Raw genomic sequence first — 25,622 nt, forward strand, 5'->3', positions numbered from 1 at the left:
CCCCCCCGTGTGGCAAGGGGCGTAGCTCTGTCTCCCATCTTAGTATTGACCTGTAGCTGGCAAATGTTTGGTTCTTTGTTTACTTGTTTGTTTGAAAACCACAGCTTCCAGTCTCCATTTAAATGCAATAAAAGTCTTAACCGAGGACCTTGGAGAACAGTTTGGTAACAGCTGTGTCTTAGTTTGGTTCTCTGCGCTGGACCTCCACGAGTAGAAGACATGTGGAGAGGAAGGTGCTTTTACATCATGGTTCTGTGTCACAGTCCATCATCAAAGGAACTCAGGGCAGGAAGTCAGGCAGGAACCTGGAGGCAGGAATTGGGACCGAAACTCTATGGTCACTGCCTGCTTATTTTTCTTTTTCTTTTCTTTTTTTTTTCCCTTCCTTCCTTCCTTCCTTCCTTCCTTCCTTCCTTCCTTCCTTCCTTCCTTCCTTCCTTCCTTCCTTCTTTTTTCTTCTTCTTTTTTAAGTAAAACCCAGGACCACTTACCCAGGTGACAGCACTCATAGTGCCACCTCAATCACTGATCAAGAAAATGTACCACAGGCCTGTCTATAGACAGTGTGATGGAGGTGTTTTCTCAGCTGAGGTTTTTTTCTGCCTTCCCGGATGACTCTATCATGTGTCAAGTTGACGTAACTTCCCGGAAGACTTCATCTTGTGTCAAGTTGCTGTATCTAGCAGAACCTACTTACTGAGTGCAGCTGAAGATTGTTCTTTAGCTCACGGCCCATGGCCTTGTAAGACATCAAGCCTATCTAAACTCCGAGTGTGGCTGCACCAGGCCAGCTGACACAGGTGCGTGCCATGGGAGCCTTTTCACAGCAGGACGTTGACTTTCAAGCTCTGTAGCAGCTGGAGCGAATTAGCTGGACTTGGAGGGAAGAAAGGAGATAAATCTCAATGTTAAGAGAAAAGGGAATATATATTGTGATCACGTTTCTTTAAGATTTCCTGCCATAGGTGCTGAGAGTGTGTGGTTGGTGGTAGAATGCTTAGTATGTAAGAACCCTTGAGGGTTGTTTATTTTTATTTTTTTAAATTTTTCCCAAGATAAGGTTTCTCTGTATAGCCCTAGTGGTCTTGGAATTCACTCTGTAGACCAGTCTGCCTCCACCTCCTGAGTGCTGGGATTAAAAGCATACACAACTATGGCCAGCTTGAGTCCCCCGAGTTTAAACCCAAGCAGCACAAACACACACACACACACACACACACACACACACACACACACACACATTAAAATTTACCACTGAGTATGGATACTCCATATTTAAATAAATATTTACAGATAAATATAATAGACATATGGAAATGATAAATACTGCAAGAAAGCTGTCTTCTAGGAAAGAGGCGGCAAGGTAGGAATTTAATGTTAGCTTTGCTGTAAAGGCAGCTGAAGGTAGGCCTGGGGAGGTAGCCCAGTTGGCAGGCAGAATGCTCACCTAGCATGCGTGAAGCCCTCCGTTCAGTCCCTGGCAGCCCACAGCCAGGGTGTGGGAGTGTGTCCCTTTCCTTGCTGGGACACCAACTCCCTGGCTCTCAGCTTTGAATCATGACTCTGACAAGTGAAGCTAGGTAGTCTTATAGGAGTGGAAACCTGGCACTTGTCCCAGGAGTCCGACTTGATGCTTACTGCCTTCAAAATACACCTTCCTTTAGCTTGGCTAGTGTCTAGAATTTAAAGCTCACCTTCTTTTAGCCTGGTTAGTGTCTAGAATTTAAAGCTCACCCTCCTTCCTGGTTAGTGTCTAGAATTTAAAGCTCACCTTCTTTTAGCCTGGTTAGTGTCTAGAATTTAAAGCTCATCTTCCTTCTTGGTTAGTGTCTAGAATTTAAAGCTCACCTTCCTTCCTAGTTAGTATCTAGAATTTAAAGCTCACCTTCCTTTAGCCTGGTTAGTGTCTAGAATTTAAAGCTCACCTTCCTTTAGCCTGGTTAGTATCTAGAATTTAAAGCCAGGGAATATAGGCATTGTTGACAGAAAGGTCCTTACTGGGGAGTGGGATTTGTGAACTCCCACACTGGTTTAAACAGGAACTCCATGAGGGTGACTGGGTGACCTTTTATTGTGGACCATAGTTTCCTACTTGTGAGGTGCTTAGCAGCATTCCTGCCTGGTGCCTCTAGGTGACAGCGGGGCACACCCATCTGATGACCAGGAATGTGACCAGGAATGCGAGCTGACCCTCCCATGTCCACCCCATTGTCACCTCAATAGTGCCTTCAGCGATTAGCATGCACCATTAATAACATGGTTGACTTTTGTGTCCCCCCCAGAACTTGGTTTCCAATTTTCAGTGACTGGTTTGGGGAAGAGCGGGGTGACAGGACAATGTGAGGGGCAGAGGGCTAGCTATGTGAGTAGCTGTTGGGGGCTATGGACCCAGACCCTGAATTTCCTGTAAACAACTTGTTATGCTTGCAGCTGCTCTGAGCAAAACAACTTGTTTTCCTGTGTTTGCAGCTGCTCTGAGACCCTGCAGGAGTTCCTGATGGCGGGGAGTGGTTTCTGGTGGGTTTGGCTGGGGCGTGGCTATCAGTTAAGGATCCATATATAAGTGGCTCTGGTACACAATACAGGGGGCATTCTTGTTTCAAGGATGACCCTGGTCTCTGTCCATGTGCGTTTGTGTGTTTAAATCTCCAGGTCCTTGGCCGGCTTGCGAATGGTTCTGTTAGTGCAGGCTCCGCACTCCAGGCGTAGGACCGTAGTACACGTAGTAGTATGGACAGTACAAGTAGCATGTTAACAGAGAACACTGGCGTTCACGGAAGTGTGCTCCTCAAGGAATGGCAGAGGCAGGTTAGGCTGGCCCCACTGTGTCTTAACCCAGTGAGAATGCGTTGCTGTCTGGGTCTCATCCTAGAGCCAAGGATTTGCTTAACTCTAGAGTGGCGTGGGGTTCTGGATGTTCATATGTCTGCTGCCCCACTCCCGGACTGACCATTTGAAATCTTTGCTTCCAACACTACACACATTATTTATGTGAGAGAAATCTTATTAGACCTCATCTTGCTAATGAGGAAGTTCAAGCAGCTCAATCCAGATCACACCACCAGGCAAGGCAGCCTCAAAAGGAGATGGGATTTGTCCTTTGCCGAAGCTCCTCCTACCACCCCTCCCAAGAAAGGAATTGGGATTTGTCCCTTGCTGAAGCCCTCATAGGACCCCTCCCCCTAGAATCCTGCCATTCCCCCCCCCATCCCCAGTCAGCACCTACTTCTTACTCAGCTGGCTGAGGCCACTCTCCTATAAATAACACCTCCTCTGCCACTGTCACTGTGACCTAGCAAGAAATGGTCATTTGCCTTCCCCACCCCTTCCCTGATGGTTCGTATAGAATCTTGGGAATGTCTGACACTGCAGCATCTTTTGGATACCAGTAGAGTGGCTGCTGGATGGAGTTCCTGCATAGCTTCAGGATGGAGCCCATGACCCTTCTCCAACCCCAGGGGCTAGGGACTGTATTAGTTACCCCACGAGAACTCTGAGTTTGATGCTAGCTTGGTCAACGTGGTGAATTCCAGGTTAGCCAGAAGTCATAGCGAGATCCTGTCTCTCAATTTCTTTTTCATGTTATAATTGAGGACACTGCAGGTGAGCACCAAACCAGGAAGTCTAACGTACCTCCCTCTTGTGGAACTTCTTATTTAATCGAGTTACCTATGTATAAATCAGCACAGTTGACTTATACAGGTGTGGCCTGTCAGCCAGACTAAGACTAAGCAGTGTTGAGTGAGCTGCTAAATTGAAATCTTGCCTGTTATTTCAAATGCTTGTTGGTTTCTCTGTGGTGTTGACTGACAACTGATTATAATGTCTGCAACCCACCCCTGACTTTCATGCTTCAAAACACAGGGCTAATTCCATAAGAAATACTCATTTGGGTTAAAAGGCTTCACATGTTGTGATCGTCATTGATTGTTTTATATATGTCCTCTGTAGAGCATATAATGACTGATTCTCCTCAGTTGTTTTCAATACAAAGTAAATGTCTAACTCTTTTAGCTTAGCAAGAGTTTTAGTCTATTTTGGCTTATAAAACAAAATATGATAATTTGGGTGGTTTAGAAGCAACAGAAATTTATTTTTCACACTTCCAGAAACTAGGCAGTTCAGTTCAAGGGTCATAGACAAGAGTCTTTTGCTATGTTCTTAGGTGGCAGGGGTGAGGGACTTCTCTGAGGTCTTGTGTGTGTGGTGTGTGTGCGCTCACGTGCGTGTGTGCGTGTTTATGTGCTGCATGTGGAAGCTAAAGGTCAACAGTAAACAACTTTCTCGGCTGTCTCCATCTTACTGTTTTTGAGACAGGGTCTCATTGAGTTAGTCACCTGCCATCTGGGCTAGCTGGTGAGCTCCAGCAATCTTCACTGGGGTACAATTGTGTACTCTCCGGCTATGGGATCTCAGCTGAGGTCCTCATGATTGGCATCTCCCAGCTCTGAGAGACATTCTCAAGGACTCCACTCTTGTGACCTACTTGACCTTCAAATGTCCCATCTCCAAATACCTTCACATTGGGGATTACATTTCAGTGTGTGGATTTTATGGGTATACAGTCATTTATCCTAAAACAGTAGTTTTATCTGGGCCTTGAAAAGCAAGGGGCACCAGCAGAAAATCATTTAATAATAAAAAGAAGTGTGTGTGTGTGTGTGTGTGTGTGTGTGTGTGTGTGTGTGTACATGACTGGTTGGTTTTTATTGACAGACGTGCAAACCATGTAAAAATAGGATGATAGAAGGTACATTTATCGGAGTTAAGCCTTTGAGTCTTTTCATCCTAAGTAACAGGGTCAACACACCAATTGACCATCCATCACCCTGGAGATAAAATGAGCTGGTGAGATCTGTTACTAAACCTAGATACAGCCTTAGCATCCACATTACAGTCCTGCAGACAGATGTAACAAGATGCAGACTCAGTATTCACATCACAGTCCTGCAGACAGATGTCACAAGATGTACCTCAGCTTTACGTCACAGTCCTGAGACAGATGTCACAAGATGTAGCTTCAGCATTCACATCACAGTCCTGCAGACAGATGTCACAAGATGCAGACTCAGCATTACGTCACAGTCCTGCAGACAGAGGTCACAGTTAGCTAATTTGGAGCTGGCTTTCCTGATGGAGCCCTTGTTCTAGCATGTAGATGATGTCACCAGCCTGGTTTTGGCACATACTTGGTTTCATTGCTTGAGGTTATATTGATCAGTTTGACATAATTGAAAGTACAGCGAGGTTGATTGAATGCTTTTAAATTAATCGTGCCTTTAAACAATATAGAAGACAAATAGAATTTGAAGTCATCTTGGGGCTGGGAGTGCAGCTAAGTATAAAGCACATGCTTACCCCGCACCAGGCCCTGGGGTCCGCACTCACTGTACAAAGTTAAAATAGATATTGGTGGTTTTCATAAGTGAACCATTGGACTGGGAGGCTTCATTTTACCTAATTTACCCAAGGGTGATGATGCAGGGGACCCTGGGGTCCCTTCTCTGAGTTCTTAGTTTTAATAATAAAATAAGAATGGATTTTAATGGGAGCGGGAGGACAATTTTTTAGAGTTGAAAAGAAAAACAGCTCAGGGCAGATAATCTGTAAGTCTCAGCAGCTGCCTGGAGGAGGGGATGGAAAGGGAAAGGAAAACAGGCTGTTTAAGCCGGCTTGGATGTCAGACAAGTAGGCACATGGCAGGGGTAGGGGCTTTACAGAAGGAGCAAGGAAGCCAAAGTGTTAGGAGAAACATGCTTAGCTCTGGTTAGTCTCTAGAAGAAAGAGACAGAAACGAGGAAAAAGGAAAAGTTGTATGTTTCTCAGACAGGACTGAGAAGCACCTGGACCGCTTGGTCTGTAGGGCTGGGATTTCAGGGAAGGAAAAGATAGTCTCATTAAAATGATTCCACCGCCTCTTTAGTGTGGTTTAGAGGAGCCCACCTTCCTGGCTCTGATTCCTTGGCCAGGAGATTGGCCTGGCCCAGGGGAGGGTTAGGTAGGTATCCAGGGCAGGCATTCTGTTCTCTTGATCAGAGGACTCCCCACCTAGGAGTCTTCATTGATACTCTCGACAATGATGCTTGGTCACATGACAGAAAAAGCCTTGCTACAGAATGTCAGCAGAAGAAAAACAGATAGCCACTGGTGGAAAACAAGGCAAAACTAGAGCCTAGAAAGATGCCAAGGTGGCTCCCACCGCCTGAATGCTCAAATAAGAAAGATGCCAAGGTGGCTCCCACGGCCCCAAGGCTCAAATATGTAATGATAGACTGCTTGACCCATCTCTCACTCAGAACCACGGCTGCCACGTGTCTCCACATACCTAGTAGTCTAGCCCGCACTGTGGTGATGTTGGGCGCGGCCTTACATAATTCTTAGCTTCCATGTGGGGTGGTGTTTACCAGCATCTAAGTGTTAATGAGAGCCAGGCAATGTGTCATCGAATTCCTCAAATGTATACATGCAATTATTTGAGAAAGACGGTTTCTAAGTGCTTCAGGGGATGAAATCATTTTGGATGGATAAATTGATGTTGAACCTGCCTTGTGGAGATGATTTTTAATCCAGGGAAACAAAGGAAAAGTTTAATTGTGCACGAGGGTGTGTTGGTTTACAGAAGGAGAGGCAAACAGAAGTAAGGTTGGATTGGTGGGCATAAGCAGACCCTCAGAGCGTGGCAGTTTAGAGCTCTGTTCCTGCCTGGAGCCCTGAAGCAGATCCTGACATCTCAATAGCTAGTCAGCCAATGAGAAATGGGGAGCTTCTGGTTCCAGGAGACCTTGTCCCAAGGCAATAAGAGGGACAGCAATAAAGAAAACACCTGGCATTCTGCTCTGGCTTCTGCATGCCTGAGCCTGGATATGTGCGTACTCATGTTCATGTACCACATACACATGCACACACGCACACACACACACACATGCACACATGCATGCACACACAGCAAAACAGAAATTAGCAAGATTTGAGTTGGCTGTTTATCAAGTCCAGAGGAAAATGAGGGTGCCTCACTAAAGTTGTCTAATTACTAGAGGAAGTAAACTTTACTTTTCTTCATATTCCTAAAAGATGGAACAAAAATGTTGGCTTAAGGCCGGGCGGTGGTGGCGCACGCCTTTAATCCCAGCACTCGGGAGGCAGAGGCAGGTGGATCTCTGTGAGTTCGAGACCAGCCTGGTCTACAGAGCTAGTTCCAGGATAGGCTCCAAAGCCACAGAGAAACCCTGTCTCGAAAAACCAAAAAAAAAAAAAAAAATGTTGGCTTAAGTCAAAATCACATGATTAAATTGTATTTAAGGAAAATCTCCTTATTAGTTAAAAATGATCAGAAAAGCCTTCCAGGTTAGTACATTAGATAGTTGAAAATTGTGAACTAATAATGAAACGCTTCTCATTTTTAAAAAGAATTAAGTCTGGAGAGATGGCTGAGCTTATGAATTGCTCCTGAAGACCATTCTTCTTCCAGCTCTGGGGGTGTCTGGCATCTTGGCCCCACAAACACTCGAACAGCCATGCATATATGTACCTACATCACGATTATTTAAAAGCGTTATTTTGTTGTGAAATTGTGTGTGTGTGTGTGTGTGTGTATCTGTCTGACTGTATGTGGGTATGTGCACAGGAGTGTAGATGCCCTCACAGGCCAGAAGAGGGCAACAGAGCCCCTGGAGCTGGAGTTAACAGGCAGTTGTGAGTTATAGTGCACTACCTGGGTGCTAGGAACTGATTTTGGCTCCTTTGGAAGAGCAGCAAGCATTCTTAACCACTGAGATACCTTTCCAGCCCCTGTTTTCATTTGCTTTTTTATTTATAGTTCCTGATTATCTTGGTGGGTATAAATTATCTATGAAAAACTGAAGATTCTTCTGTGGGCTGTGTTTATTTCTATAGTGGTGGGGTCACCTGTAGGAGGTGGGTCATTTGTTCCATGAAAGCCACAAAGATCGTCAGTTCTTTCTCCTTTTCTCTGAATGGTTTGTGGCATTTCCCACTTCTGTTTCCTTTCTGAAGCTCTTGGTTAACCCCTCCCCCACCACACCCTCCAAAAATAAAGCAAGCAGTGGAATCAATGTCTAAGCAGGCTGTGCAGAGGCATGCTCCTATGTTGAGAGAGAGGTTCCTGGGCCCGGGAGGAGAGCTCAATGGTCTTGGGCCCAAAGAGAATCCTTCGCTTGTGTTAGCATGGTAAGAAGCCGGTGATGTATGGATGGCCTGGTGACAGGTGGAACCTCAGGAAGGGTCCTTCCCGTTTCAGAGCAGTGTGAGGGAGCTCCCCTCACTTTCCTAGGTCAGATGCATGGTTGCCCAGCGCGTCTCCCTCCAAGTTCTGTTCGCTCCAGAGCTTAGATTAGCTTCAGAGGAATATCGACTGCTTGGACTCTTGCATTTCCAGAAGGCTCCTCTAGGAGCCGTATGCCCTTCCCTCCATAATTTCTTAGAGACAGTGGTGAACAGTATCAAGAGGATGGAACAGCTTCTGGGATGATGTGAGTGTTCCTGAGCTCCTGGTAGTCTACAACCTGGACCAGCTCACTTCACCCAGGTCAGCCCTGCAGCATCAGGATGCAGGGGACCTAGGTGACAACCTAGACCAGCTCACTTCACCCAGGTCAGCCCTGCAGCATCGGCATGCAGGGGTCCCAGGTGACAACCTGGACCAGCTTACTTCACCCAGGTCAGCCCTGCAGCATCAAGGATGCAGGGGACCAAGGTGACAATCTGGACCAGCTCGCTTCACCCAGGTCAGCCCTGCAGCATCACGATACAGGGGACCCAGGTGATAAACCCTGACCCATTTCCATTTCAGTATATTGAGAAACCTACTGTGGTGAAGACAGCATCATGAGGTAGGGAGACTACAGGCCTTTAAAAACAAGATAAAGCCGGGCGATGGTGGCGCACGCCTTTAATCCCAGCACTCAGGAGGCAGAGGCAGGTGGATCTCTGTGAGTTCGAGACCAGCCTGGTCTACAGAGCTAGTTCCAGGACAGGCTCCAAAGCCACAGAGAAACCCTGTCTCGAAAAACCAAAAAAAAAAAAAAACAACAACAACAACAACAACAAAAAAAAAACAAGATAACTTATTTGGCAATAGTGCAACGTGTGTAGTAAGTACATGACATTATTTTTCACGTCATAGGCTGTGATGATACCTCATTACAGCCAGTGACATTCTCTTGGTTTTCAGAGGAAGATTCTTAGGGCTTTGTACGTGCTGAACAGTTGTACCACTGAGGTACATTCTCAATTTCCTCTTTGGGGAATTTTGGAAGGAGAGAGATACTAAGAGAAAAGAAATTGAGACTAGGGCTGGAGAGATGGCCCAGTGGTTAAGAGCACTGACTGCTCTTTCAAAGGACCTGGGTTCGATTCCCAGTATCCACATGGCAGCTCACAACCATCTATGACTCTAGTTCTAGGGGATCCAACGTCCTCACACAGATATACATGCAGGCAAAACACCAATGCACATAAAATAAAATAAAATAATAAGAAATTGAGACTAGGTAAAGAGGATGCTGTTCTGGTTCCTTGATGGAATACATAATTCAAGTTATGAGCCATGGTGGTACATGCCTTCCATCCCTGTAATTGGGAGGCAGATCTATGTGAGTTCAGGGCCAGCCTGGTCTACATAGACACAGGCAGATCTATGTGAGTTCAGGGCCAGCCTGGTCTACATAGACCGAGTCTCAACACACACACACCACATAACAAAAATTTTTTTGCAAGGAGGAACACACTCCCCCATAAAATGTGGTATGGCTCTAGTCGTGTTGGTGCCGGTCAGTGTTTCATATCATATCCCTTCCTCTTTTTGCCTCTCTGGTGACGTGGGCGCCATTCTGCTTAACTGACTAACTTCCTCATTTCTGCTGACTCACGCCAGTTTACATCAGCAGGTGTACTTGAGCTCAGGTATCTAAAGAGGCGTGTCCCCGCAATCTCACTTTTGGTGACCCCACCCACAGGATCTCTTAGCATCAGCGCCTGCTTCTGGCAGGCTTTCAAATCATCTGCTGCCTGGTGAGGTCTCTATGCAATGATCACGGGTCCATTACCTCCTTTAGTCAAGCTCGGTCTAAGTTTTGAAACTTTGAAGTGGTATTTCAAGATTGATAATGACTTTTATTTTTTTTTTAACACAGGGTCTCACTCAGTGCTAGAGTGGTTTGGGCTACATGGGAAGCTGGGCCTCCTCTTTCCAGCCCGTGTCCAGTGTGTTCCCTGTCCTTCAGTTCACCTAGAATGATTTCTCTTTGGTTAGTTCTTCCTGTCCTGGAAATCTATGTATGTGGAGTCATGCTGCATGTTCTCTGTGTATTCCTTTTCCGTTCAGCAGACAGTCTGGAGGCTTCCTTCTGCCGTGTGAGGCAGATTTTTAAAGGCGATTTTTGTGCTATATTCCTTTACACAGATACCGAGGGTTTGTTCATCTGTGGTCATATTGATTGACATTTGGTTTGGTTTTAGTTTTTTACCATTAGGAGCAGGGCTGCTGAGAACATTGTTGTACAGATACTCTGGTCAATCTTTTGGCTGTAGGATAAGCAACTAACTATTGTTCAGCTTTGTTAGAAAGTGCCGTGGTCTCCTGAACTGTTTGCACACACTCACCAAGTACTGCCAGGTGCTCCCCTCTGGATCCCGGCTTAGGCACAGACCACACCCAAACTTTGATTTCCAAGCACAGAGATACTTTTATTTTTTATTTTTTTCTGTTTTTTCGAGACAGGGTTTCTCTGTAGCTTTGGAGCCTGGCCTGGAAGTAGCTCTTGTAGATCAGGTTGGCCTCGAACTCACAGAGATCTTCTTGCCTCTGCCTCCCGAGTGCTGGGATTAGGCTGAGATCCTTTATTGAGCAAGGCAAAGAGACTGAGTGGCTGGGTCTGAATCAGAAATAGCACAAAGGGCTTTGCAAATGTTAGCATGAAGGAAGGCAAAGGGGGAGGAGTCTGTGAATGAGCGAGGACGTGTTGGGAGGTTCTGATTGGGCATTTAATTAGTTTAATCTAAGGGCTGATTAGCAAGGGGAGAAAGGTAAAAGGTAGAATTCTCATTGCCGGGGTGCGGCGCCTTGGTGTTGACATGGTCCAGTATGCTGGAGCCCTTCAACTTATCCAAAGCATTTATCGAGAATTGGATACATTTGTTTCATCTGTCTTTTGTCTGGGTTTCTTTGTGGAATTATTTGTGCTTTGATTTGGGTCAGGGCCCCAATCTTTCCGCCTCAGCCTCCAGAGCGCTGAGGTTATGGGTGTGAAGCATCCACCCTACTTGGCTGGTTGAACTGTTTTTAAAACTCAAATAAATTGTAGACTAAGCCTATAAATGACATTGAAAGTTTGGAATTTACAAATAGGTAATGGTGTATTCTGGGGCTGGAGAGCTGACTCAGCATTCCTCATGTAGGAAGGAATCTAAAATTACAGTTCAGCTGCTTTTCCAGAGGACGAAGTTCAGTTCCCGGCACCCACGTCAGATGGTTCACGGTAGTCTATGATTTGAGCTTTAGGGGACTGGACATCTTTTGCCCCCAAAGGTACCTACACACTCACGTGGCCTAGCATGCACAAACGCTGGGTTACCTTCTCAGCACCATTAACTGGATATGGTGGCTCACGTCTGCGACCTCAGACGTGGAGATCTGGAGGTAGGAGGACCAGAAAGTCATGGCTATCAGCTACACAGCGATGTCATTCAAGGCCAGCCTGGGATATGAGACACTCTCTCAAACAAAATCAAGAAACGATAATCGTAGCACTATTTTCATTATTACACTTAACTAAACTTATAACAATAAGAATATTTTTAAAAGTATTTGGGAAAGGCTGAAGTGATCACCAGAAGCTCCAGGAGTCGCTGTGAAGTAAGCATAGATTACCTGACGGACGCCCTAAAGCTATGACCTCACTAATGGCGCAGGGGATGCTTTGGAAGCGGAGAAACTGGGGCCTGGCCCTGTCGAGCTCTCGCTGAATCATTGTGAAGAAGGATGTGAGAAGCTGGACGGACAGGGGACCTGTTATTTGCCTGTGTAGTTCGTTTGGTGATTCACATATCAAAGTCATAGCAATTAACAAGGTGGACCGACGTTCAGATCCCAGCAGGATTTCTCCAGCTTTAACATACAGCCATGGTTATAATTGTTCTCTCAGTCTGTTTAAAATCAGGCTGATCATAGCTATGGCTCAGAAGGAAACTGGGTTTTCATAAGGAGGGACCTTATCAGGCCACATGCCATAGTATCTCCTCTCCTCCCTGCCCTACTTTCTGAGTAATTGGGGATGAAATAGGAGAACAGTATACGTAGGAAGAAGTCTGTCTTAGTTAAGACTTCAGTTGCTGTGAAGGGACACCATAACCTGGCAACTCTTAAAAATGGAATAGTTGGGGTGACAGCTTATAGTTCAGAGGTTCAGTCCATTATCATCATGGTGGGAAGCATGGCAGTGTACAGACAGACATGGTGCTGGCTGCTTCTTGGTCCTAAGGCAACAGGAAGTGGACCGTCTGTCACACTGAGCAAAGCTTGAGTGAATGAGACCTCAAAGCCCACTGCCACAGTGACACACTTCCTTCAACAAGGCCACACCTTCTCATAGTGCCACTCCGTTTGGGATTATGGGGTCAGTTACATTCAAACTACCACAGAGTCTAAAATTACAAATGCATATTTTGTTACCAAAGTGAACTTAATTATCTTACATCCAAAGCAGTGGTTCTCAACTTTCTAATGCTGTGACCCTTTAATGCTGTTCCTCATGTTGTGGTGACCCCCAACTATAAAATTACTTTTGTTGCTGCTTCATAACAGTAATTTTTATACTGTTATGAATTGTACTATAAATATCTGTGTTTTCTGATGTTCATAGGTGACCCACATGAAAGGGCCATTCAGGGGATGAGACCCACAGTTGAGAAACCAAGAAATGGAACTTGACCAATTCCCAGAATGTTCTCATGCTCCAACCTTCCCCTGGAGAGTGTACACTTAATTTTAGATATTCCCATATACAATATCCAAAAACAATATTAGAATAGATGATTGTCTACTTTTTTTTTTTTAAATCAAGACAGGGTTTCTCTGTGTAACAGCTCTGGCTGTCCTGCTTCTGCCTCCTGAGTGCTGAATTTAAGGCGTGTGCCACCACCATCTGGCTGATTGCCTACTTTTAAAAATGTTTTTGAGACAGGGTCTCAGGTAACCCAGGTTTTTCTCACTCTAAAGCTGAGAATGCTGTTAAACTTCTGGCCTTCAACTCCTGAATCGCTGGGATTCCAGGGGTGTGCGCAGCTACTTCCGCTCTTTAATAAATTATTTTTATTTGCAAGTTTAGCTCTATGTGTATTCATGTTTTGCCTGCATGCATGTTGGTGTACCATTTATGCCTGGTACCCAAGGAGGCAAGCAGACAGCATTGATCTTTGAGAATGGAACTACAATGTGAGCCACCAAGCGGGTGCTGGGTGTCAGTTTGGGTCCTGTGGAGGAACAGCTCCCTTTTAATCCCCGTTTGGACTTTTATGTGATGCTGAGGATTGAGTCCACAGCTTTTCAAATGCTAGGCTATCACCCGGCTGACTGAGCTATGCCCTCAGTCCCTCCTGCCTTCTTGACAGAGGATAACTGAGTTGGCTTCTTGATTAATCAAGGTTTGGAACAATGGACTCCTGACCTTTGGAACGTTGGTAGGTTAAGGTTCTACTTACGTGTGTAATTACCATGTCCTGTTTGGATCTGCAGTAGGTCTGCTTCTCTTAATCGGTGGCTTAGGAAGTTCCATCTATAACGGAGGACAGGATGCGATTTACAATGGGGCAGGTATCCCAAAAGTTCACTCAGCTAATTTAGAGTTAACTGTGGAGGAGGTGGTTTTGACTCCCGCGTCCGTTTCTGCAGGCCAAGGCAGAGGGCCACAGGGCACCTTGTGCAATTAATCTCTTGCATTAGACCAAGAGCTAGCTCTTAATTTTCATTTTTTAACCAAGCATGGTCTATGTTGGCTCAGCCTGAGCATTTTGTGTAAGGACAAAGTTCAAATATTCATGGCTTTATTTTCTTAAACTGAGTTGTAAAACTAAAGGAAAATGTCTTAGAGTCCATGTTTGCTCACTTAAGTGTGGGGTCTGAAAGATCAAGATTGGTCTGTTTAAAAACAACTAGACTTTTTTTAAAAAATCATTGTTATTGTTTTATGTGTATGGGTGTTTTACCTGTGTGTACGCCTGTGCACTGTGTGTACACCTTGTGCCCTTGGAGGCCAGAAGAGTGTGTCACAGCCCCTGGGACTGGAGTTTATAGAGACATTTGTAAGCTGCCTCTGTGAATGAAACCTGGTTTCTCTGGTAGAGGAGCCGGTGTTCTTAGCCACCGAGCCATCTCTCCAACTCCTGTTCTTCATGGTAGTTTAAGAATTGTGCCTATGTTAATTTGATGTGTGCCTTCTAACCCTTGTAGATGTTTAAGAAAGATATAGATTGCTAAATAATGAAACAGTTGCATTGCTAAGTATCAGCCAGTACTTGGATAGAGTGAGTACTCTGCCTTAGGGCATTGCAGAACCTGTGGAGCAAGAGGGTAACTTGGTAGGGACACAGTCTTGGGCCATCCACTGGAAGTAATTAAAAGCAAGAAAGATTTGACCTAACTTAAAAAAAAAAACCAATCTAATAAGCATTCAAGAGCATGCTTTATTACTCTAGTTATTTTGATTAACTTCTTTTGTTGTTATAATTAAATTATTAGATAAAACAATTAGGCCAAATCACACATATCCTCTCTCACTCTCTGATCCCAAAGCCTTAGTCCTGTAAGAAAACTAAAGATATCCAACTTCTTCATTATATAAAAGACACCCACCCACCATGGAGCTGGTGCTTGACATAAATACAACCTGATTTTCAATTTCAAGTCAAGTTTTCTTTCTCTTCTGCTGTGTCCTGAACCCAGAACAGCTGGGACTTGACATGACTGTGGTTGTGAAGGCACGAAGAACAGACAGACACACAGACAGATGTACTCGCTCTGATGGAGTGAACTTACCTGGCAACAACAGCTCAGAACCTCAGGGCATGCATTCTGTACAACATAGGGAGGAGTTGGCTAGTTTTGGTAGGAAGCGTCTATAGGCGAGCAGTCTACCTGAGCAGTCTCAGGCTGTAGCTGTCTGGCAGGAAGCTGTGGTTGCCAGTGTGGCCAATCACACAACAGTTCTCAACCTTTCTAATGCTGTGATTCTTTAATACATTTCCTCATGTGGCGGTGACTGCCAATCATAAAATTATTTCACTGCGGCTTCACAACTGTAATTTTGCTACTGTTATGAATAGTAATGTTAACATCTGGTCCACAGGGATTGTGACCCACTGGTTGGGAACCTCTGGGATAGAGGGCAGTTTTGCCATTCTCTGAGCCTCACTCCAGGAAGGCTTCACCAGTGTCTGTGGGTGTGAGGCCGTTGGTGTTCTTGAGAGCAATAGACATCCACTCAGGACTTCTTCCACTCCTTACACATCCACTCAGGACTTCTTCCACTCCTTACACATCCACTCAGGACTTCATCGATTCCTTACACATCCACTTAGGACTTCTTGGGCCCTCTACAAGGGTCGCCCAGTGCATCATGCTGTTATTCCTTTAGAACATCAAAAAGAAGAGAGAAAAAGACATTCCTTCTCTGGTAAATTTGGCTTTGAAAACCTTTTGAATTACTTTTTTACAGAAAATAGTCTCAGTGGAGAAGAAAACCTAATACTGTTACCCAAAGAACATGTTTTCTTCTTGGTATTTTTTTTCCCTCCATAAACGTATTTCATGGCTTTAAATTGGTTTAAAGTCCCATCTCTTTTCACTTGATACTGGAGCCTTGTTAACAGTGGTGCTGTGTATCACTGGGTAAGGTGCTACCGTGAACATTTTCCCTGTGTTCTTAGGGAACATTTTAGGAACGGGATTACCAATCCTGGGTAAGGTGCTACAGTGAATGTCTTCCCTGTGTCTCCTAGGGAGGAACATTTTAGGAGTGGAATTACCAATCCCGAGCAGAACTCTTTTAGTCCTTTCCTGGGGAGTCACTTTAAGACTGGCCACAGGTCCTTCCACTTTACACGGGGGATTTAAGGGTAGCAGTCACCATTTCTGTCACCAGATTTTATCGCAACATCAAAGTGTCTGTTTACTAATGCAGTTACGCCTATCAATCCAGATGTGCTTTGCTTATTTTTCTGAAACACCTTCTGGTTTCTTTTTTGTTTTGTGACAGGGTCTCATGATGGAGCTCTGGCTGGAATTCTCTAAGTAGACCAGGCTAGCTTCAAACTCATACAGATCTGTCTACTTCTGCTTCTTGAGTGCCTATATGAAAGACGTCTGCCACCATGTCTGGCTGTATTTTCCTTATTAAATATTTTTGGCAGTTCTGAGGATTGAACTCAGGGTCTTGTGCATTCTAGGCCAGCATTCTGTCACCACACATAGACTCCAGTCTCTTATGAAATAACTTTTATGAGGTCGCTGGGTGGAGGTCGCTCTGTGAAGATGCTGTGGTCTCACCTCTTCCCATCATGCTCTAACATCGTCACATCGTCCACGTCACTCGTGACACTCCCTGAGCTTGTTTTCTGTGTTCTGTGCAGTTAACATCGCCCCTTCACTTCTATGGCGTTTTCTCATGTCTGATACTTTCTTTTTAAGGTATTATCCAAAGAGATGAGTCACCCATGGAGAAAGGGCTCTCTGGTCTTCGAGGACGGGACTTCGAGCTCTCCGATGTGTTTTATTTCTCCAAGAAGGGATTGGAAGCCATTGTAGAAGATGAGGTGACCCAGAGGTTCTCCTCTGAGGAGCTAGTGTCATGGAACCTCCTCACGAGAACCAATGTCAACTTCCAGTACATCAGTCCAAAGCTCACTATGGTGTGGGTGCTGGGTGTCCTAATACGCTATTGCTTTCTCCTGCCTCTGAGGTAAGTCTCCTGCCTGGTTTTATGGGTCCATCCAGTCCAGCTTCCCTCTTCATGATGTGTGTAATGGCTGCTTAAGTGTTTGTATGTGTATGTGCGTGTTCCTTTGTGTCCTAATACTGTGGATTAGACTGTCTTTTGGGAATTGTTGCAGCTGTGGTAAACGGTGAAATTCAGAACTACATATATACTATTACCAGAACTGGAACCTGCCGGGCCAGCCTCGACAAAAATACCTCTTGCCAGGGTAGGGGTGTGGGAATTTAGAAATATAAGTAAAGACTATGATGACGCATAAAAAAAAAATAATAAAACAGAAACCATAGAACAGTACCGGGAGGGCATTGCAGTGAATACAGAAATTGTCTGAGGTTAATTATCCACACGCTTTTATACCCCACTGCTTTTATACTCCAATATGAAATGGGGAAGAAGGCAACCAAAGCCTTCTTTAACATGATACAAAGGACAACTTGAACAGTTCATTGCTTTAACACTTGGAGACATCAAGTCATTAGCATTCTGTTGTTTAGGCAGTGAAGCCACTCTAGACCAAGTATCCTGAAGAGATCCACTTCCCAGGTGACCTCCTATTACAGAAGGAGCAGAAACACATTTGTATATCCTGATCATCTGTCAGGATGAAATGGATCCACCTGTGTGAGCCAGCTTCATGTCAGAAGACCAAGTAACCACATCCTGAGTCAGGATATGGAGCTACACTGTTGTCAACAATTTTGAGCCACCTTTAAACTCTCTGACATCAGACAAGGTGGATATAGGCTCACATTTTGGGGCCTCCACCAGAACTTTAATTCTTTGCTTCCAAAGCGGGTTTCAAGTATTCTGGGGATGCACAGGACTGTCTTTTGACATTTGAGAAGGAAATACTAGAGCTTTTGGATCTTTTTTTGTTTGTTTGTTTTTGTTTTGAGACAGAATTTCTGTGTAACAGTTCTGGCTGTCCTGAAACTCACTCTGTAGACTAGGCTGGCCTCGAACTTACTGATATCTGCCTGCCTCTGCCTCCCAAGAGCTGGGATTAAAGATGTATGCCTCTACTGCCAGGCAATACTAGAGCTTTTCAATTTTGTTTTGCTTATTTGATGCTTTTTGAGACAAGGTCTCATGAAGCCCAGATGGCCCTAAACTTGCTAAACAACCTGGAATAGTCTTGAGCCCCTGGTTCTCCTGCCTTGGCCTCCCAAGTGCTGAGATTACCAGTCTGTGTCCCCATAGAGCTTCTATTTCTGAGAACCCACCACCTTTTTATCTTCCTCGCAAAATGAATCATAGAACGATCTATAGAGTCATGTTGGAATCCATATATACCAGACCTTCCTATGACTGTACCATACTCCATAATGCTCTGTCTCCAAAGTTAAAATAGTTTCCGTGTTGAGGAGGCTGTGAGGGAATTCTTCAGGCTGTGTCCCTAACGTCTGGCAAGTGCTTACAGGAGCCTTCTCTTCTCTTTCAGGGTTACTCTGGCTTTCATTGGGATCAATTTGATGATCATAGGAACTACGGTGGTCGGACAGCTCCCAGACAGCAGGTGTGTCTCTCTCCTCCTCGCCTCACATAGGACGGCCCTCTCTCCCTAGCTGTGTCCACTAAGCGAGAATTGGGATAGTCTGTCGGTTTTGCATTAATGTTATGGTCTCACCACTTGTGAGAATTCTTACCGAATTCATCTTTCATGGTCTTTGATTTCTTTTCTTTTCTTTTTTTTTTTTAAATCTGTTCAAACCGAAAGTAGATTTTTCCAAGGGTGAAGGAAAAAAGGAAGTGAGACTGAAGAACCCTGGGGAAAAACAAAGTCTTTGACCCTGGCAACCCGGGAGGCCCAGACCCAAAAACTTGAGTTGCCTTTTAGGACTTTATTATAATCTGGCGGGGTGGGGTTATTTCGTACTGGAATTTTGTTTAATTCTCCTGATGTACTTTGGGCCTTTAATAGACAACACAGGAATGAGATGACAAGAATCACTCTTTGGCGCAACGGAACCCAGGCTGCTGCTGCGAGCAGCGCATTGAAGTTTTTATTGTGTTTCTTAGGAGTACCCAGGACAAGATAATAAAACGGTTTCTTTTTCTTTCAGCCTCAAAAACTGGCTGAGTGAACTGGTGCATCTGACCTGCTCTAGGATCTGTGTTCGGTCCCTGTCTGGAACCATCCGTTATCATAACAAGTGCGTGTAGGCCATGGCTACAGGCTTCAGACAGATCCAGCGGGAAGGGAGGGGGTGGGGGTGATGAGAGCTGGAAGGAGGTCGGGGAGGCAGCAGTGGGTTCTGGAAACTTCTGAATTCCTCATTGCTGTGTTTTCAGAAGGAATACAAAAATTAACACTGAGCAGGGCTCGTAGATGGGCATGTGCTGAGGTGTGACCGTTTTGTAGGTTATTCCTGGGGGGTGGGCACTGCTATCTCACGGGAGAGATGAATTGTGGGAACTCTGGGTCTGGTTGCCCAGGGTGGCGCAGGCTCAAAGTCAGGTTCTGAGCTGGGTCAGTCTATTTTGAAGATGCTGCTGCTGGCAGTCCTGGGTATGGCTGAGTCTGAGGCCTGTTTTCCACACTTAGTCTTGCTGTTTCTAAAATTCTCTACCTGGTTCCTAAGATGGAATACTTTATTCTGCTCTCTTTACCCACAATCAGAGAATACAAGTAGCTAGGGGAAAAGCATCAACTAAACTAAAGTGATTGTGATTGCTTTTAAATTACTTTTCTCATAATTCAATGTTATTTTTAAAAAACTTTGTTATTATTTACTATTATCATTCTTTTTGAGACAAGACCTTGCTACGTAACCCTGGTTGTCTTGGAACTCATTAAAGTAGCACAGGCTAGCTTCCAACTTGTGGCCATCCTCTTGCCTTGGTCACCTAAGTGCTGGGATACCAGACACAAGCCACCCTGCCTGGCAGCATCGTAATTGTAGGAATTCTAGAACAAGCTCTTCCCAGCCTGACTGGTCTCGTTTACAGGCAGAAACATGTTGTCATTTGGTTTGACCAGGTGTTAATCAACAAAGGGCTCCTTAAAGTTTTTAAACTGCTTGAGTGTGGTGGACCACAAGGTAATCTTAACTAACGTCTGGGAGGCTGAGGCAAGAGAATCAGATGTTCAAGGCCAGTCTCAGCTACACAGTCTGTTTGAGGCCAGCCTGACCCTGTCTCAACAACATAATAGCATATTATACTCAGGGCAATCAACATAAATCAAAATAGTTGTGATTTAATAAAGCAAATTATAAATTACAAAAAGAATGTTATGGTCCCTCACATAGCTCATTGTAATACACGGGGTAATGTTTTAAAGATGGACCCATATAGTAAGTTTTTTTTTTTTTTTTTTTTTTTTTTCCGAGACAGGGTTTCTCTGTAGTTCAAGGGTGCTGTCCTGGAACTAGCTCTTGTAGACCAGGCTGGCCTTGAACTCACAGAGATCTGCCTGCCTCTGCCTCCCAAGTTCTGGGAGCATATGGTGAGTCTTTACATGCTGCCCTGTAAAAATCAAGTGTGTTCTTATGGCTGTTATAATTGCAGGCAATACAGACCCCAGAAGGGCGGCATTTGTGTTGCCAATCACACTTCTCCCATCGATGTCTTAATCCTGACAACGGATGGATGCTATGCCATGGTAAGAGTGGCTCCTTGTAGTTCAGTTGTGTGTGTTTGTTGCATTGTAAACTAGAGCGCTGGTTGTTATTAGGGATTTGGCTGGGACCGAGCAGGATAGGCTGGCTACACAGTGCATTTCCACAAGGAGCAAACGCTGTGGGAAGATAGCTGTAATAGGGAAGGTGGGAAAACTCCTTGACGGAACTTTGTAACGTTGATTTCATCTTGCTCTGAACATGCCAGCTGGTGTTTAGTATACCGTACAATGTTAAAATCTTCCTCGCCAGAGTTTTACAGATCCAGCCAGCCAGTTAGTTCTCCTTTCAGAGAGATGAGTACAATTCTTAAAAAATTTGTTTCTTTCATGAAAATCTGGAAAGACAAAATACTTGTGCCTCAGCCTGGGTCTCAGGTTGCAAAGGAAACGAGCAGAAAATCCGATAACCATGAAGTCCATAGCAAAACCAGGTCTGTCGTACCTTCTGTTGCTCAAACAGTTGGTCTTGACATTTCCTCTGCTGGGTGAATCCCAGATGCTGACTCAAGCTTCCTCCTGCTCACGGGTCAGACGTGCCCTAAGGAGGTGTGGGCACAGGACGATTAGACAGATGAGTGTCCTGGGTTCTCCTCTTCTCACAGTGGAGGGTGTAGATGGAGGGTCAGGCTGTGAGGACATACTGTGGCTTTTGTTCACCAGTCAGTTCTCCAGATTGAGACTGGTGGCCTAGGGTGCTTTTCTGGGAAAGCCTTTGAGGGGTACCTTACTGGTGTGTGTGTTCTAAGTGAGTGGGGAGTGCCATCCTGCACACTGGTGTGCATGGTGCCAGCATGTACACTCTCCATAGGTTGTATGATCAACAAGGCCTCTGTAAAGATTCTCACTTGCTCCTACGTTTGCTTTGTCTAAGATTGTAATCTCAGTGGATTCTGACATGTTCCCATGGTAGAATACTTGTCTAGCACATGTGAAACTCTGGAATCTTCTAGCCCCAGCACCATCAGAAAAGAAATAAAAATGTCTCAAATAAAAGTACAACCTAGCACTCAGAAGGGAGGGGCAGGAGGATAGCTGTGAGTTTGAGGCCAGCCTGGACTACATAGCAAGTTCCAGGCCAATCAGAGCTACACAAGAGAGACTCTGACACACCCCCATTTCTCTGCCAAAGTAAATAAATAGTGAAATAAAATCTTCAGAACATGTAATTCTTAAGACAAGTACTTTTTAATTAGTGATGGTTATATACTTTGAAAAATGAAAAGAAACTGGAGAAAACACACATGTGTCATACAAACACAATTTTGTATATAATTTCAGTCTTTAGGCATCCTTCCTAAAGCCTACCCAAGGCAGCCCTCAGAGCCCCAGAACATGCTTGGGCATCCGTACCAGCCTTCCATGTGTGTGGACATACCTACTTCACCCACTGTATCTGATTTTCTCTGTGATGCAGTTAGGTCAGGCCTGGGATTTCATCGTAGGAGAAGCAGAGGCCTAGGCAGCTGAGCTGCCTCTCTCAGGTCCACCTTGTGCTGACCTGCTAACAGAGTACTGCAGATGGGGTAATTTATGAGGAACAGGAGTTACTGGCTCACCCTGTAGGATGAGGAGTCTAAAGTCAGGATGTCTAGTGAAGATTTGACTGTCAGAAAGAAGGCGTGGAGTTACAAAAGGAGGTCTGCTCCCAAGAGCACCCCACTTTGAAAAGATATTTATTTTCATTTTTTGCATGTGATTGTCTTGCCTGTAAGTATGTCTCTCTGTGCATCATGTGTACATCTTATTTCTTCTTGAAGGGTTAAAAAAGGCAAATGTATCATTTCATTTTTCATTTCACCCTAGAGACAACATTTTTTATCTGTTTTTGTCTTTGTTATTTAACACCATTGTCTGGAAAAAAGCATCACTCCTTATCTGCCTTAGAGGTCAGCCTTGTCCTTTGCTCAGCTGCATCATATTCTGCTGTACACACACGCACATGCATATAAACACATGCACACACACGTATTCACTGTACATGTGTGTGTATGCACACACACATTCTACTGTATATATGCATGTGTATGCACACATACACACACACACCCCTCCACCACCATCACATCATTGACACTATTGTTCATGCATTTCAACATTTAGGTATCTTTCAATATTTTGTAACAATAAGCAATACTATATCTCATAATCTTTTGAGCATGTATTTTCATTGTGCCAATATATTTTCAGGGAGAATTTCTAGAAAAGTAATGATTTAAATGGAGGATAATTGACTATGCCATCTTGACAGCTGTTAGATGTCCTCACTCCTTCCCCAAAGCCTTGTGTGGTATCAGGCACTAAGTCCTTGCCGTTTGGGTACATTTGAAATCATAGTTCAATGTGGCTTTGACTTGCATTTCTGTGATCTTGATGAAATTGAGGGATCTCTGTTTTTCAGATTTGTAAGCCAGTCCATGGAGCGAAGTGACTTTAACGTCCAGGGCGCTGCTAAAGAACACATTTTGGCTTGCATTTGGCTTCGCAAATCTGTTGACTAGATTTGGGACTTGCCTGTCAGTAAAAGGCAGCCAGTCTTTTCTCTGAGTGGGAAACAGCATTCCCTCTCTTGAAAAGACCCCTTGCATCTTGTGGGTGGCTGTACCTTTATGTTTTTCTGTTTCTCCTGATACTTCTAGGTTGGACAGGTTCATGGCGGGTTGATGGGAATCCTTCAGAGAGCCATGGTGAAGGCTTGTCCACACGTCTGGTTTGAGCGCTCAGAGATGAGGGACCGACACCTGGTCACTAAGAGGTAAGCAGTACAGTTCCTTGGCCTTCACTGGAGGAACAGAGAAGCTGATTGACTTGGGTCTTTTGACCAAAGGGAAAAAAATATTAAGATGGGAACAAAATCATGCAAAGCTCTATTTTTCTGGAGTCATTGATAGGGCTGACGTAATAATTCCATAGTCGGGGGGACATATGGCTGCATATTGTAATAATTCTGTAGTCGGGGGACATATGGCTGCATATTATAACCAGACTGGAAAGCTCAGATGTCTGTTTTGCTATGACTTGAGTACAATCATTGAACTGTTAAAAGTTTAAAATTTCAAAAATTTATTTGCTGAATCAATGATTGTTTTTGCTGAGTGGCCCCAGGCCGTTAGAATCTAGTTACCAGAGAGCTGATGATCACCGCTGTATCCTCTGTCACTGTCACAAAATACACAAGAATCAACACAATAGGGGAATGGGTTTATTTTGGCTCCTGGTTTTTGGGTAGTCAGTGTGTGGTCCCTTGGCTCTGGTGCTTGGGTCTGTGACTACACAATAAACTGAAATTTGGCAGAGGAAAGCCGATCACTTCATGGGGACAGGGAAATGAGAGAGTGGAGGGACCAGGGTCTCAGTCTTCCCACCAAGGGCAGGTACCCAGAGACCAACGTCTTTCTTTTAACCCCATCAGTAGTGCCACGGGTGGCAGCTGAACCATGAACACATGGTTGTAGAGAGTATACCCAGCCACCGCAGATCTTTACGGAAAGAGAGATGAACCCACCAGGAAGAAAGCTAAGGAAAAGCTTTCCCCGAAGAGGCTGTGCTTACTGCTTTTAGACATGCAGGGGTGGCCTGTGTTCCTACTGAAAACCCTTTCCTCTCTGTGGAGCCCAGGCCAGACTCACTTGTGCCAGCCTCCTGTCTCATCCCCCTGAATACTGGGATTCCCATACCTGGTTTACGGTGTTTGACTTCATAGGAAAGCTCATCCTGACTCATTTGAGGGGTTACGTATTTAATGGCCATAATGCAAACAGATCAAGCGTGATCAGACTTCCCATTTTTTCCACACACCGACTTACCAACACATGGAGATAAGGCAGAACACTAACAGCACGTGGCTGTCTAAGTCCCTTTTAAGAGCAGTGGAAGAGCTGAACTTGGCAATGCATACCTGTAGTCCCAGGACTTGGAGAGTGGAAACAGGAAGTCAGGAGTTGAAGCTCATTCTAGGTTACATAGTGAGTTCAAGGCCAGCTGAAGCTAATGAGACTCTATCCTAAACACACTAGGCTAAAGTTAGCAAAACCCACTCACTTCAGAAAAAATGAAAGAGCCACGATTTCTTTGTCCCCTTGCCCCTTATCTCTTTTTCTTTTGTCAGTTATTTCTTTCCTTATGACTTTTTTTCCTGTTAGCAGGATATGAAGAACAAGGACTCTCATCTCTTTGTCTCAAAATATTGACTCCTAGATCCTTTATTTTTTTTCTTACAGATTAAAAGAACACATCGCTGATAGGAAAAAGCTGCCCATATTAATCTTCCCTGAAGGTAAGAGCAGAGACTGCCCACCAGTCTACAGCTGATGGCAGTAAGCCATCTGAGGGACTCTTTGGCACTCTTCGAGGAAGGGACGGGAGCCTTTTCTTTTCCTGCTTTCTGATGGGTCACAGAACATAGTGATTTTTTTTTCCTCTTCAAGACAGGGTTTCTCTGTGTAACAGTCCTGGCTGTCCTAGAACTCGATTTGTAGACTAGGTTGGCCTTGAACTCATAGAGATCCGCTTGCCTCTGCCTCCTGAGTGCTGGGATTAAAGGTGTGCACCATCACCTGATGCTTATTTGATTTGTAAAGTAATTTTTTTTACAGTGGTATTAAATAGCACGGTTTATTACTTTGTAGGTGTTATACTTGAAATGCATTTGAAACTGTCAATCATTGTGATGGGGTTGTTGCTAAGTGTTCAGTGGCAAAGTGAAAGTTTGCTGTTAAAATTACTCCAAACTTTTGAATTGTTTTTGAAGCAAGAGTTGACTTTCAAAGTAGCAGTAAAGTATCTGCAGTTTTGACCTCCAGATACATGTACCCATGTGAAAAATGTAACAGTCTCTAAAGAAATTTCTTTTAAAATTTATTTTTATAAAGTGACTTGTAGGCGGAGACTGCCCATTCGTTTCGCGGTTGCCCAGACCCAAATAATCACACAGAAACTATATTAATCACAGCACTGTTTGGCCAACAGCTCAAGCGTGTTTCTTTTTCTTTTTTTTT

At 44.5% G+C, this 25,622-nt stretch overlaps 1 protein-coding gene across 1 annotated transcript in view; it reads left to right on the forward strand.

The window, feature by feature from the left end:
• Gpat3 (glycerol-3-phosphate acyltransferase 3) overlaps nt 1-25,622 on the forward strand; it is a 49,120-nt gene that overhangs the window by 16,431 nt on the left and 7,067 nt on the right. The window contains exons 4-9 of the mRNA XM_013350839.2: nt 16,700-16,970; nt 18,448-18,522; nt 19,070-19,159; nt 20,517-20,610; nt 23,265-23,380; nt 24,846-24,901. Of these exons, the coding sequence (XP_013206293.1) occupies nt 16,700-16,970; nt 18,448-18,522; nt 19,070-19,159; nt 20,517-20,610; nt 23,265-23,380; nt 24,846-24,901 (702 nt within the window). The remainder of the gene's footprint in view (nt 1-16,699; nt 16,971-18,447; nt 18,523-19,069; nt 19,160-20,516; nt 20,611-23,264; nt 23,381-24,845; nt 24,902-25,622) is intronic.

This window comes from Microtus ochrogaster, linkage group LG1 (genome assembly GCF_000317375.1).
Source record: "Microtus ochrogaster isolate Prairie Vole_2 linkage group LG1, MicOch1.0, whole genome shotgun sequence".
Classification (NCBI taxonomy): Eukaryota; Metazoa; Chordata; class Mammalia; order Rodentia; family Cricetidae; genus Microtus; species Microtus ochrogaster.